Below are 14,384 nucleotides of genomic sequence, written 5' to 3' on the forward strand. Positions count from 1 at the left end.
TATAATTCCAAGCTGGTATTTGGAAATGCTATTCTATTAAAAAAATAATAACAAGAGTTAAGAACTGGACTCAGACTGTAACATCCCTTTAATTTCAAAGTATATACTTGCAGCATTAAGGATTATTTGTCTTCTAATGCAGCAAATGCATGAGACTAAAACATTTCTTTAAAAAAAAAAATGTCTAACTGTAGAAAAATATCAGCAATAAAACATTATTAGAATCATATAACATAACAGCACCAAATTCTTGGCTTCATTACCTTGATTCAACCATATTAAACAAGACAACAACATTTTGTTAGATCGCAGTGATAAGATCTGTTTATGTGTTTTGGCGGGAAAATAAAATTTAAAATTACCTTCGCAAATCACTGAAACAAGTTTGTTCATTCTTCTTCTTTGCTCCTACAAACCACATGTTCATGGATTTAAAATAAATAAGTCATAAATAACAATAGGACTAAAATGAAATAGACTTGTATATGTGTTATCTTTTTGTATGCCTATCATCTTGATTATTTTTCAAAGATTTCTGGCTCACATTTATACAAAGCTCTCTTCCATATTTGTGCATAGCAGAAAGGAATCCACGAGTCTGGGCTTTACTAGCTGCTGGAAGTCTGAATCTTCAAGTCCATCAGGACTCATAACTGCTAGTCTCCGTAAGGCTGCCTAGAAAAACAAAACAACACAATTGTAGTACTGTTAAGATTTGACAAAGCCTTCATTGCAGGAATCCATTATAACCATCTCTAAACAACAGCCAAGACTCAAAACTGAACTGTGGAGGTCCATGGACTCTTCTGTGTGGCTAATCTCTTGTTACTGTCTTCCTCTGTCAGATGAATCTCCCCTCAAATGCAGCTATTAAATGACAATTCCTTCTGGACACATCACCCCTAAACCTGAGCAGCAGGGACAGTGTGGTGTTAAAGAACACAGAGGTGAGTCAGAGCACTTTGTCAACCTATTTCGGATCTGCTGCGCGTCTCACAGTGCCTCTTTGTATCTCAACTCTCCTCTCAGCTTTTGTCTAAGAACAATAAGGCATCTGATTCAGAAAATATCTGCTACTGAACTTTTATGCCATGCCCAAAACAGAGACCTTTCAGATACTAGTATCTGTACATTTCAAACCATTTGGGAACAAATCAAACTGCCAGTTGTCGATTATGAGTTTGCACAATACAAATTGCATTGATGATACTATCATGTTCATAAACTCTGCCCTTCTAAGTTACTTGTTTTTCTCACTGGAGAAAAATACACAATTACATACCTTTAGCAACCTGACATGACAGATGCAACTGGAAAGCAGGCTGGCTTTCCTCAAGAACAAAAATTGTTTTCTATTAGTAAGGTCTGATAGTTGTGATCAGCTTATCTCTGTGCTGTTTGTCAATGCAGCACTAACACAAGAGTTAATTGCCTGCTTCAAAATATACAAAAAGTAAGCAACCAAGCTAAAAACCCCAAACAGTACAAGCCCTCAGACTTTAGCGACAATACCTTTCAGACCCTGAAGCAGCTTCTATCTCAAGGACAATATTTTTGCCATGTTTATCAGAAAGTGTTATCAGGCAGTTGTTAAAATATCAGGAGAAGCAGAATTGCTGAGACAGACAGACAGGTATCTCAAGGGATGAACATGAATTCAAGGAATGTGCAGCAAAACTTCAATGAGACAGGGCACCAACAGGGCACCAAGAAAAATCACAGTCTGGTTTGCTGCCATCACCCTGTGGCCTCTGCTCCAGCCACATAAGATTAACAATCCCTCTTGGCATGTATGAAGAATACCCACAGGATTTCTTATGCTCACATTCATACCTTCTTCATCCTGAATGAGTCCTGCTTAAACAAACAAAACTTCTCATGTGCAGGTACAAAGCTAGCTGTTAATCAAAGCTGCAATAACCAAGTTTTAGTTTTTACATTTAAAATAATATTAATATTAAAAAGCACTAACAAACAATATTCTTCAGTCATCATTCATCAAAACCTATCTCCTAACCCTAGATCACCCATGTCCCCAGAGCAGTGTCCTCTCACAGAATGCTAGGTGAAATTACTCAACTCCGACAGTCGGCTGGGGCTCACAGTTCATGCAGTGCAGGGCCAGCAGCTGGGATCTTTCTTCTAAGCAGAGAAAGTGTTAACCATCTGTTGGCCACTCCTTGCCTGGACTCTACTTGGAGACTCAAATAGGAAAAAAATGGGTTGTAGTGAAAGCAAGAAATCTTTCCTCTCTTCGGCCACTTTACATAAATATTTCCATATATATATGTGTGTGCAGACAAAGGGCTGCTACCCCTGTGATTAAAGGCTCATTTCATCATCAGAGAATGTAATTTAAGAATTACTGAAACCTTAAATCCTGAAGTGTTCTAGTGAAATTTTAAAGTGCTCTGTAAAGTGGAGATGAAGCCGTTCTTCCTTATGTGCCTAAATCTTCCCTCAGAGGATAAATAATTGACCCTGTGCAGGATTATGCTTAAGGGGAAAAGTAGGAGACCCTGGCATGAACTGAAAACATCCCTGAAATGCTTATGCATTTTGATACCAGAAGGGCTGGGTTTTTTCTGCATTTTTCAGGATAAGTATGAAAAAAAGATTAAAATGTACCTACCAGACATGCCACTAAAACTGAATCACTGTTATTTCTTTCAGTTGGTGATCTGCAAAGTTTAATTAGGCGAGGAATACCTGAATGCACAAAAGAGTATCAGGAGAAATAATTTAGAAAAATAAACTCCTTATTTTGAGGTGAGGTCTTTTTTTAAGATGTTTCCTATTTATCTTCCTTAATAGATATGATCTCTAATGCAAAGATGATATGCAAATATTTAAAGGACTGTCCATGGAGCTATGCAGTTCAGAGCAGTCATAATTAATATCTGTAAAGCATAAGCAAACAAATGTATTGTTTTTACCCACTATTGCTCTTTCAAAGTGGAAATTGTGACCTCCATTTCTTCCCTATCAATCCTCTCACATGCCCTTAAAAAACTCCAGCCAAAAGAACATGTTGCTTCCCGTCAGATTCATCACATCTGAACCTGCAGGGGTCCAAATTTTCTGTCCACTGACAGATCCTACACAAGGGTTTAAGTAAAGGAATGGAGGAGGCAGCACTGTCCATTGGCACAGTCTGTCACTGTTATGTGTTGAGTGGAAGCTGCACCTCAGGTTCCCCTGGGAAATGAGCCAGAGGCTCATTTAGCACAACCTCCTCAGTCATTCTCTGGACAGACTACATAGGGAGTCTGTGCCATCAAGTGTACCAAGTGAGGCTAAAAATGAAAAAGAGCTTCTCTATGACTGGCAGTTCCTCCCTCTTTTTCAGTTTGCCATTAAGGGAGTGATACATCCTTACAGCTGAGTTTTACGGCTGCATCTGCCACTTCAGGATCTCGGCTAAGTCGCGCCAGCGTAACTGCAGATTTCTGTTGGACTCGCTCACAAGCAGCAACTTCTGCTGAATTTCCTGAAGACGATCTTTCAAAGAGCATTTCCATTAGAAGTTGAACACCTAGAAGGATGTAAGAGCCATTGTTATCCTCTCTCCAAGAAAAAAACCTAAAGTAAAGGGAAAAAGCAAGCTAGGTAAATACAGACCAATCACTGTCCAAATAGGGCACGAGGAATGCATAAATGCGGACTGCACTTTGGCCATCTGATTCAGGCACATCTAATCAGTGCATAAGTTTGTCTTCACTAGGAAGCTACAGAACTTCTGGAACTAGAAAATGCACTAACTCTTCCCTCCTCTAACTTCTTGACTCCTCTGCAAGTTGGTATTTTAGATTTCTCAAATTTATTTCAGTCAAACTAAATGCAATTCTTTATTAGCTTCTAAATGAATGTAAAGGTAATCACTAACCTAAAAACCCGTAGGGACATATTTCAGGTCTCTACATGAAAACTTGCTTTGAATTTAAGGGACTGTCTCTACAGGGACAGTCCTGTCATTTACAGAGACTGTAAAGAAAAGTAACTTTTCTTTCAGTTTAGGTATTTTTAAGCAAGCTTTTAAAAGTTCTCATCTCAAACTGTTCAGGGGTACTTAGAATGGGAAATCACTTAATGAGGGAGATGACGAAATTCTGCCTCTTGAAGTTTACTGTGCAACTAGCTCTGCCATCCACGTCAAAATGGTTTCATCAACTTATTGCTTGTAGGAGTTGATATTCTATCAGCACAAAAACAGATGAGACTGTACTGATTTCTATTTTCTAAATTATTTTAAATGTAAGGACAATTATGTGCTCCATAACCTATTAGGCATCCAGATTACTTCAGGTAGCATCAGAGGTTTTTAACTGTTAGAACATTTGCATAAATAATTAAGAGAATTAGCATCAGAATCATGCAGCTAGATAATAATCAACTGACATACAAAAAAGGTAAAGTTGAGAAGAAAACATATCTAAACTCTCCAGGATTCAAAGACCCTGCTCAGTCTGTGAATCTGGCTTCTGACCAGCATCTAATTATTACAACATTAGGCAGACACAAAAAGCCTTTATACACAAGATGTGTGTCAACCCTTCTCAAACGCCTGGGGGCAAATGTTTCTGTGTGAACTTCCATTAAGGGCTATACATAAACTTTATTTCACCACATTGTGCTTGACAATCCACATGAACAAGTACATCTCCACCTGTTGCAGTATCTAGCACCAGTTAGGCCTAGTTGGCATAGCTGTTAGCATAATTTAATGAACTTCAATCAAGTTTCTACTGTAGTAGAAGGAGATGAAATATGATCAAACACCTGTCCCAAACAACAAAACAGTTTTTCACGTGCTGAATAGAGAGCCAAAGTACATAACAAACCTTTTAAGTGCAAAAACTTCCAGGGTGTATCTGGATTGTGAGTGCTAACAACAGCAAATCAGAAACAACAGCACAAGACAAACATACAAACCACTGATGGTATTCTCTACCCAGTCCTATAAATCCCAGGGTCCTGGGAAATGTCAGGGTCTTACCAAGAGTTTCTAGAAAAGACTCAGGGTAGCAAAGCCCTGTGTGCCTGCACCAAGAGGTCCAGGACCACCTCTCCAAACTCCGAGAACACAAAGAGCTTGGACCAGGAGCATGGCAGGAACCACCACTTGGACCTGACCAACCTCCCTCTGGGACTGCCTCACCTCTCCCATGCAACAAGGTCATATAAGGAACCACAGTGCTAATCTGCCTGCTCCCACCCTCACTGCACTGCCTTCTGCATGGGACAAGGAAGTTGGATGATTTGTAAAATTGCATATATCTGTCATTACATTCCAGTCAACCTCCACACTGTCATTTGATCTCAAACCGCAACACCTATGCACCTTAGCAAGGATATCAAATGCACACTACTTCTGTGCACACACAGATCCCATCAAGGAAACTGTTGTGCCCAATCCTTGCCAGTCATATTTGTGTACACAGAGCTCAAATTTCCCACCGAAATGCAAGAAACAGCTATATCCAATATTACGTCAGAATGGGCCAATTCTATTTCAAGACCCACTTCTATGCAGATGCCTTCTGAAAACCCTTCTCCCACCTACAATCAGCCATGTCTGAGATTGAAATACATCCAAACTCAAAGCATTCCAATCCAAATGGTAACTAAAATAGTGTGGAAGGACAGAAAAAGTAATATATGTGAAGCTTCACTGTAGTTTAATATTTCCCACAAAAAAAAAAGCTGTCTTACTATATTGCTTGGCCGTGAATTTGCCGGTAGGTGTATTAATAAAGCAGTTATGTCTTCCTGTATCCTTATCCACAGAATTATTAACCCAACTTCGCAGACTTCTGGGAGGCCTGTAACACCTAGTTTTTTTCAACATGATTGATTTGTCTTAATATGATATTTAAAGAAGTGTTGGGGAAAAATGGCAACTGCAGTATAGTAATAAAAATGTAATTCTTCAAAAATTATAAAGATTTTGCACACCTGTGAAAAAAGTGACATGCTGGTCTGCATGGCTCAGTATCAGATGATGTCTTTCAATGTATAAGAATTGATTACCAGAATAAAGGTTGCTGAAACCCTTTGTACTACTTTGCTTTGTGTCTGGGTGTGTCACAACAACATCCGCAATATGGTCATACATGCAAAGTTTTCTAAAGCAGTTGCAATTTATTTCAGCTACACAGAACCATCCCAAGGACTCATTTTGCACCCGGCAGCAATGTGCAATATCCAGCAGAGACAGGATGCAAAATGACGTGTTATTAGTGAAGCCTTTCTCCTTTACCTTGTAACCACTCCTTTCCCATCTACCCACATGCTCCACAAACAAATACAGAATATAATTCAGCTAAAATACATACCATTTCCTTGAATGATTTCTGAAGCACACTGGTCCAAGACAGACATGTTTGCCAATATTGTTACCACCTGTTATTAAAAAAGGAAGGAAATATGAAGTATAGCCTTATAATTCCGTAATATTAAAAAGCAATGTGGTATAGCAGAAATATGGCAAACCCAACAAAATTAAAAAGCATTCTTGTACTTGAACAGTCTATTTCCACCTTTGTGATTTCTCAGGGGTCCTTATCTTACACATGGCTGTTAACTGAAATCCAAACAAGAAAAGTAAAACCTCTTTTTCTCACACTTCTATACTCATGCATAGAAGTCTGTCATATAGAGGTCTACGCAGCAGATTTGTTCAGTGGTCAAATTAGTAGAAAGAGGAAGATAAAAATTTATAAAACCCAACCAACCGAAAAAACCCTGGAGTCCTGTGAAGAATTCAGCCAGGAGCTACCCATCCTCAGGAACCAATCCTGTAGTCACATTCCAGCTCAGGCAGAGCTCACAAGGAAGGCCAGGAACCAGCACATAGCATATGTTCAGTAGCGCCAAGTTATTGGTACCTTTCTGCTTCAGGGTTCAGCTGAAACACTGAGAAGGCCTTGCAACAGATTTGGAGTTTTGAGCCTTGATTCAAGGGAGTGTTTAAGGAACACTTTTTTGGTTTTATTGAAGCCATAAGTTGTGTGCATGTCAAAGCACTGTCCTCAAATGAGCTGGATTTAAAAATCCGTTTATACCTTTCCTGAGATAAGGCCAAGATTAGGTTTTGTACCAACAGAAGCACATTTTGACATCCTGATTTACAGAATTTCTTATCCAAAACAGCACAAACTGTTTTCAAGTTTAGTGTAACTCCGCTTGCTTAAAGTGATGCAGCAAGCTGTTGACAGAGACTGGATCATGCGGAGCTATTGGCTTTTAATGACTCATTCCTTTCACTGACATCATACACTATCTCTCATACATCCTGCAAGATACTATTTTTTACTTTATCCTTGAAATAACTTGCTTCCTGAATGCAAGCACGTCTCAATATTAACAGCATATGTGAGAGACCAAATAATAAATGTTACAGTTAATTAGAAAACAAAATAGAAGTAATATTCTTTCTTAAAAGGTTTTAGCTTTCTCTACTCCAGTTTATAAAAACTCATCAGCCTCAAAAATAAACGATCAATTTGAGAACTGGTTTTCAGCTTTTTAACAGTACAGTGTCAGTTCACAAACAAGCAAACCACTTAGACGTAAATAGGTATGAGATCAAATCACCATTCTGATCTCACTTTGCCGTTTTGATAACATGGATGACTCATTTTCAATGCTGTGACTTAAGGGTCTTCCACTTTTGAAGGCAGTGTTATAGTGTCATCTCTCTGAATAAATATACTTAGGATGCAAATGAGTTGCTGAAACTCTAAAGAGTGACAGGTAGAAATATGGTAACTCAGTATATGTCTATGTATTTATTCCATATTAATTATTAACTGTGTTTCAGGCAGAGTGTATATGTTTTCTCATTCTAAATTATATCCTGTTAATGAAAATTGCTTCCTCTATGCAGAATCTGTACCCCATGTGGCTCTCTAAGCCACAGATGAAGAATTCAACTAACAACAATTTGAATATGTGTCAATTATTCCACTGCTTCCAGTTATTTTGTCTAATAAGTATTTTCATACATAAAAATATTTTGTGTGTATCTTTTGACACCAAAAATTGAGGTTATATATCTATACTTCCTTTGTGTTGATTATATGGCTCCATATATTTTGCAATGTGTTTGCACACATGAAAACCAGTGTGTCCAGCAGGTCAAGGGAGGTGATTGTCCCCCCTCTACTCTGCTCTTGTGAGACCCCACCTGCAGTACTGCATCCAGCTGTGGGGTCCTCAGCACAGGAAGGACGTGGGCCTGTTGGAGGGAGTCCAGAGGAGGGACATGAAGATGATCAGAGGGCTGGAGCACCTCCCATATGAGGACAGGCTGAGAGAGTTGGGGTTGTTCAGCCTGGAGAAGAGAAGGCTCCAGGGAGACCTTAGAGCAGCTTCCAGTGCTGAAAGGGGGCTACAGGAGAGATGGGGAGGGGTGTAGTGAGAGGACAAGGGATAATGGTTTTCAACTGAAAGAGGGCAGATTTAGATTCGGTATTAGGACGAAGTTTTATCCCTGTGCGGGTGGTGAGGCAGTGGCCCAGGTTGCCCAGAGAAGCTGTGGATGCCCCATCCCTGGAGGGGTTCAAGGCCAGGCTGGATGAGGCTTTGAGCAACCTGGGCTAGTGGGAGGTGTCCCTGCCCATGGCAGGGGGGTTGGAGCTCAATGATCCTTAGGGTCCCTTCCAACCTGAACCATTCTATGATTCCATGATTCTATGAACTAGCCTAATGGGTTTGTATGTAACCTTCTTCTGAGAGGTTTATAAAAGACCCTTATCATCAACAATGCTCAAATTCTACATATATTATCTTCTTTAATCTTGGTAGGACTTGAAACGCGTTAAACTATAGAATAGACTCACTCCATATGGATAGATTTTTCTTTCCCCAAAAAAGTCACATTTTCCTGTGGTGTAAACATGAAATAGCATGAAAACACATAATGGGCAAGCTAAACAAAGAGTTAATTTTAAATGCTATATTTCCCCTATACTTGCCGATTTTAAAATTCAGTATACATGCAGCTCACCCAAAGATTTCCTCTGTAACACAGACCAAAGTTCAAGGAAGTTTAATGCTAAAGATGAACTCTCGAGAGGAAAACACAAACTTAAATGTAGGCTCAATTTGCTTTGAAAAGCAAGACTTTCATGAGCACTGGTATTAATGAAGTCTCATTTATTTTGGATTTAGAGTTGATCAAAAAACATAAACAGAACTTTTCCAGCGGCATCTCTCCCACTGTAGATTTTTTTTGTTTAATGATACCTAGGCTCATGCTGCAGTCTTTATCTTAGCTTCTCTTTTCCCATTATCTGGCTCCAAATTCCGTAAAGCTCTATCCAGTCTGTCAAAAATAACTGTGCAGTGGTTTTGAATCAGCAAACCAATACAGATGTTACTGTGAGACATGAAGCACACAAACAGATATAGATAAAAGTAACCACCTAAGCCTCATTTCCACTAGGAAAATAGATGAAAATTACTGGAAAAAGTAGATACCAAAACCTCTTTCAGAACTGAAATAATTTTGAAAGAAGTGAAAGAGTTGAAAATATTTAACATGGAATCTCCTCTGTTCAACTGCAATATTTAGTATCAATTTCATTAATTGTTCAGGAAGTGTCTTGTAAAAGATTAAACTCCAAGATCATAAAGGACTGGCACCTGAGACAATTTTTGATTCTTTGAATTTTTCTGGATTCCTAAGCCATGCAATGAACTTGTAGTCAGCTCAAAGTATAAAAAAGAGGATATCCTGAAGACAGGACACATGAGCTCTGATCATCTGCCAGTGCTATCATACCATGCAGAAAGTCTGTGCTGAAGCCACCCACAAGTTCCAGTACCCCAGTGATATCTTGATATGCGGGATCTGCAGGTGTGCTATTAAGCAAAGACTGTCAGAGATCTTCCAGGGAGAGAAAAAAAAAGTTGCTTCATCATACATGGAATTTTTTAATGAAACATCTGATCTCACCTTCTATTGCCAAACCTAATGCAGGATTTTAGTGGACCGGCTTAGAAACCACGTGCTGCAAGAACTGATCCCATCCAGCATCATTCCCTGCCTCAGCGCCTGTATGTCTGCTAGGCAGATCTGTTCTGGATCTAGATCTTGAGATGTCCACCTCCAATATCTGTATTCTAGCAGAGCTCTGCAACAGACTAACCCAGGACAATCCACACGCTAGTCTATGTTAACCAGATCCATCAAAAATAGACTTGATCAACAAATGAACTAATACATCTGTTAGCCACCAGAACAAAGCTGAATTATTCAAGTCAGTGTCACCTGATTTACAGTACTAAAAACAACTAGAGGAACAGGTCTCTAGGGTTTGTCCCTGTGTTCACCACCTATGCGTTAATATGTGCTCTTCACTATGCACCTGAACCATGTAGTAGTGAGACACAGTGAAACACAAAATGCCAGAAAGAAAATTCTCAGACCAGGTCATATTTTAGCACCTTTTGAAGAGGCACCAACTTATCAAAATACTAACATGCAGATAGTCCCACTGGGATGAGTAAGATTTTTCACAAGACTAAGAGACTGAGGAGTTGACTTTCAGAGCTTCAAAAAACATATCCAAAATCAAGAAGCTTTGAAAGTTCACCTTTAAATGATTTCTTGGTGAACTACGTAATGCAGGGATATTTGGTGGGGAGGTGGGGGTGTGCTCTCCTTTAAGTCCATGGAAAATTTCTCTATTTAATAAATAAACTTAAAAATAATAGAGATGTTTCATGCTTTTCAAATGTCAGTACAGTATCATGTTCCTAGTCTCGCAGTTGCCCTGGAAATTAATCTAAAGCCTAACTAAAAATCTCTATTCCTATGAGCCAAATAAGTAGACAGATAGTAAACACAGATACCTCTCCGTAGTGACAATATCATCCATTATTACAGAATTGTCAGTGTTGATATTGTTGGCTACTCTAGTAAACAAAATCTATTTTTATAATTTGAAAAGTGTTTTTAGTTCCACATAGTTTCCCTCCACTCACCTAGCCTTTTGCACACACTGAATTTATGAATGACAAACCTTCCTTTTCAGTTCTGTGCTCTGCTTTGCTCTAAGCCATAGGAATTTCAGTTGTCAAGGGTGATATAAATTTGAGAAACCATGGTTAATTAAGAACACTAAAAATAGTTTTGTTCAAAACCTCTTGAGGAACTACAGTCAGCTTGGAAATTCTCTTGCTAAAGAATGTGACCACTAACACTATAACACTTCTCCCCTACTAAACAACTAAGAGTGACTAGTGCTCATTAGCCAGTACCTGAAGGTACTGAACATTTGTTGTAAAAATGAAAATTATATGAAAACTCTTTGTTATAAACTAAGATACATATACCGAGAGTGTAAATCCTAAATGCTTTAGATAACAAAGAGATTTAAACATAAAGGGCACACAGGAAACAGAAGGCTTCTTTGATAAGTTTCCCTTAACAGGAGATTTAAGACTATCTAAAAGTGTTTCTCATTATTGTGAAACCAGCTACTCATGAAGACAGATGCAGTAGGATTAAGAAGATGAAAGCACACATTTTAGCCTGTTAAACAGGCAATATCTTCCATATTTGAGGGTCACTTACCTCACCTGGGGGAGAGGAAGGTGTCTACAGAGGTGAAAAATGTGATGCTAATATACCCTTACTGAAAATAAAGGCACACTGTTCAGTAAGCTTTTATTGACAGTCCCAACATAAATAGAAAGCTGTAAGCTCAAAATGAAAATTAGCAAGTAATTTGAGTGGCAAAGTAGATCAATACAGAACTGCTAATTTTCTTAGTTAATTACTCCTTTAAGGCTGATTCATCGCTAAGCAAAATTAATTTTTGTTACACATTATAAATGTATTTTGTAATTCATTCAAATAAATGACACAAGGATCAATCAGAGTATGTTTGTAAAGTTCCAGATACCCATCTTCAGAAAGAAAAGGGCATCTGACAACTAATCAGAAGCAAGATGGAGTCTTTGTTTCTGAGTCCAAGTTAAAAATATATGAACTTCATGATTCAACATCAGTCCAGGAAACAGCAAAAGGGTACATACAGGAGGGGTCAAGAACAGGCATTATACCACATCTAGGTAGAAAAACCTTTCAGGATACTATTTATTGGCAGAAAAATATCCTGAAATTTTCTCTGGGACATTATATAGCTTAAAATAGAAAATTTAATTCCTGTTGCTTCTGATAGCCATTTCTGTGGTTGGGAATTCTTCCTGAAAATAGAGAAATAAATATATCTAGATAAGCAGATCAACAGGTCTTTCTGACACCTGACTGGAAGAAGCAAACATCCCCACAAAGTAATAATACCGGTTAGAGACAGGATCTGTTTGCAAAGTCTAGGTCTACTCTGAGACTGTGCCAGGCAACTATAATCTTGGAATACTCCCATTTTAGAGGCAGAAAGTGCAGAGAACTTATTCAACTTCCACTAACTCAAGCAGAGTGGTCAGGAAGTCACTTCTGGTGCCTGTCCTAGGAGGTAATAGTTTTTTACTTAAGGAGGAAAAACAAGAAACTGTAATCTGTAGAAATACTGTTTCTGAGCTCACCTGCTCAGAACCAAGACTGGAATCACAACCTTCACTTAGGCATTGATTCTGTTTTGGAAAAAAAGGGCAGTGGCAAAACTCAGAGGATATTAAAAATCTGCTATCTAATTGCCTGAAGGACTGAAGGTAAAAAGATGACAAATGCAGCAAAATGCATATATAACCATCTCTGACTTCCAGCTTTATGATTGGTACAGCCTGCAGCAAAGTCTCTTGTTTATAGGTTCTGCAATGAAGAGCCCTACTCCAGCACCAGCCTGATTGTACTGTGAACCTGGCAGGCAAGGACAGAAAGTAAAACTGCAATGAATTGTGCTGACATAGCACGTTTCCTCTAGGGAGACTTTACATTGAATAAGTGCAATGCCTGCCCAACTTTACAGATGATTAAACAAAAATGCAGAGAAGTTAAATTGCTTCTTCAAGATCAGAGCAGCAGCAATATTGGGAACTGATCCCAGAATAAAAACCTCACAACACTAAGCTAGCAAAGAATAGCAAGCAGTTCTTCAACTGAGCTGAGATTTTACTCTTCCAACTGAAGCTCTGGCTTTGCAACTTGGAGTATGTTGTCTCATCCTGCATCAAATCTAAATGTGAAAAGCAGAATTGTAACTGAACAGGCATTTTGTCTCAAAAAGATTGAGTGGTCAGTGTTGGACCCCTGAAATGTAACTATCCATAACACTGACCGTGTAATGCCAATCAATACTATCACTTATATTTTATATTTTTCAAATGTATATGCAAAGACAGAGATAACAAGTTAGAGAAAATTAATTAGGATATCAATGTTAGTATTTTGATAAGTTGGTGCCTCTTCAACATGGTTTAAAGTTCAGATAGTCTTGTTTCTTCTTTAATTTCTTAAGGTTTTTGAAATAACTTAATTATGCAATTTATCACCTCTCTTTCTAGGTGTATTAGTTGAAAACGTCTTCTCAGTGTGATCTAGTCAATACTGCAAAGGATTGCACAATTTCAGTGTATAGTTTACTAACCACAGTTTCCAGCTGGAACACTAAGAGGGAAGGCAATTCTAATCATACATCTCGCCATCGTTATACAAATGTCAGAGCTGGGTATTAAGGGAGACCTGTGCAAGAAAACTGTGCAGATACCCTTTTATGACCTAGCTGTCCTTACGTAAAGTCTTTTGTGTTGCATTTTTACCCACAGTATGTAAGAGTACAAAAGCTTATTGAACTGCAGAAAGGACGTGTGAGCATGCAGTTGAACCATTTGGGACTGTTAAATATTACTGCAGCTGATATTGAAAATAATTTTCAGGAAGTAGACAGGAAGCTTAGGTCTACTGAAGACAGACCTGACAGAGGCAGGTGACCAAGCTTTGCTCCTAACCCTGTCACTGGCTGCTTGTGTAACATGCCATAGGTGACTGAGTCCCAGGGTAACACACCCATTTCTTCTTTGGGAAAGACCAGACGATGGCTCAGCAGTGGAAGGGATATTCCTCTTTGTTCTGGGTTCAGCTGGGATAGGGTTAATTTTCACAAGAAGCTGGGAGGGGGCACAGCCAAAGTAGTGGCCCAAACTAGCCACAAGGATATTCTATTATTCGATACCATGCTGACTGGTGCTCAGGATGTCCAGGGGAGCTAGCCAGAGGAAGTTGGGTTTTTGCCACCCAGAAACAGGCTGAGGATCAGGTTGCAGGTAGTGAGCAATTGTACTGTGTATTCTTATTAATGTTATTGTTACCTTTTGTTCTTCCAATTCTCTTCCCCATCTCACTGGGGAGGGGTGGGGATGGTGGTGAGGGAGCAGCCATGTGGCACTCAGTTTTGGCAGGTGGCCTTAACCTC

At 38.9% G+C, this 14,384-nt stretch overlaps 1 protein-coding gene across 1 annotated transcript in view; it reads right to left on the reverse strand.

The window, feature by feature from the left end:
* Window positions 1–392: 392 nt before the first annotated feature.
* The window catches only part of INSC (inscuteable homolog (Drosophila)), an 89,754-nt gene continuing 75,762 nt past the window's right edge, over window positions 393–14,384 (reverse strand). Inside the window, exons 10-13 of the mRNA XM_010077814.1 lie at window positions 6,336–6,402; window positions 3,380–3,535; window positions 2,633–2,709; window positions 393–675 (exon numbers count right to left, since the gene is read on the reverse strand). Coding sequence (XP_010076116.1) covers window positions 547–675; window positions 2,633–2,709; window positions 3,380–3,535; window positions 6,336–6,402 — 429 coding nt within the window. The 3' untranslated portion in view covers window positions 393–546. The remainder of the gene's footprint in view (window positions 676–2,632; window positions 2,710–3,379; window positions 3,536–6,335; window positions 6,403–14,384) is intronic.

Source organism: Pterocles gutturalis, unplaced genomic scaffold, assembly GCF_000699245.1.
Source record: "Pterocles gutturalis isolate BGI_N339 unplaced genomic scaffold, ASM69924v1 scaffold10633, whole genome shotgun sequence".
NCBI lineage: Eukaryota > Metazoa > Chordata > Aves > Pterocliformes > Pteroclidae > Pterocles > Pterocles gutturalis.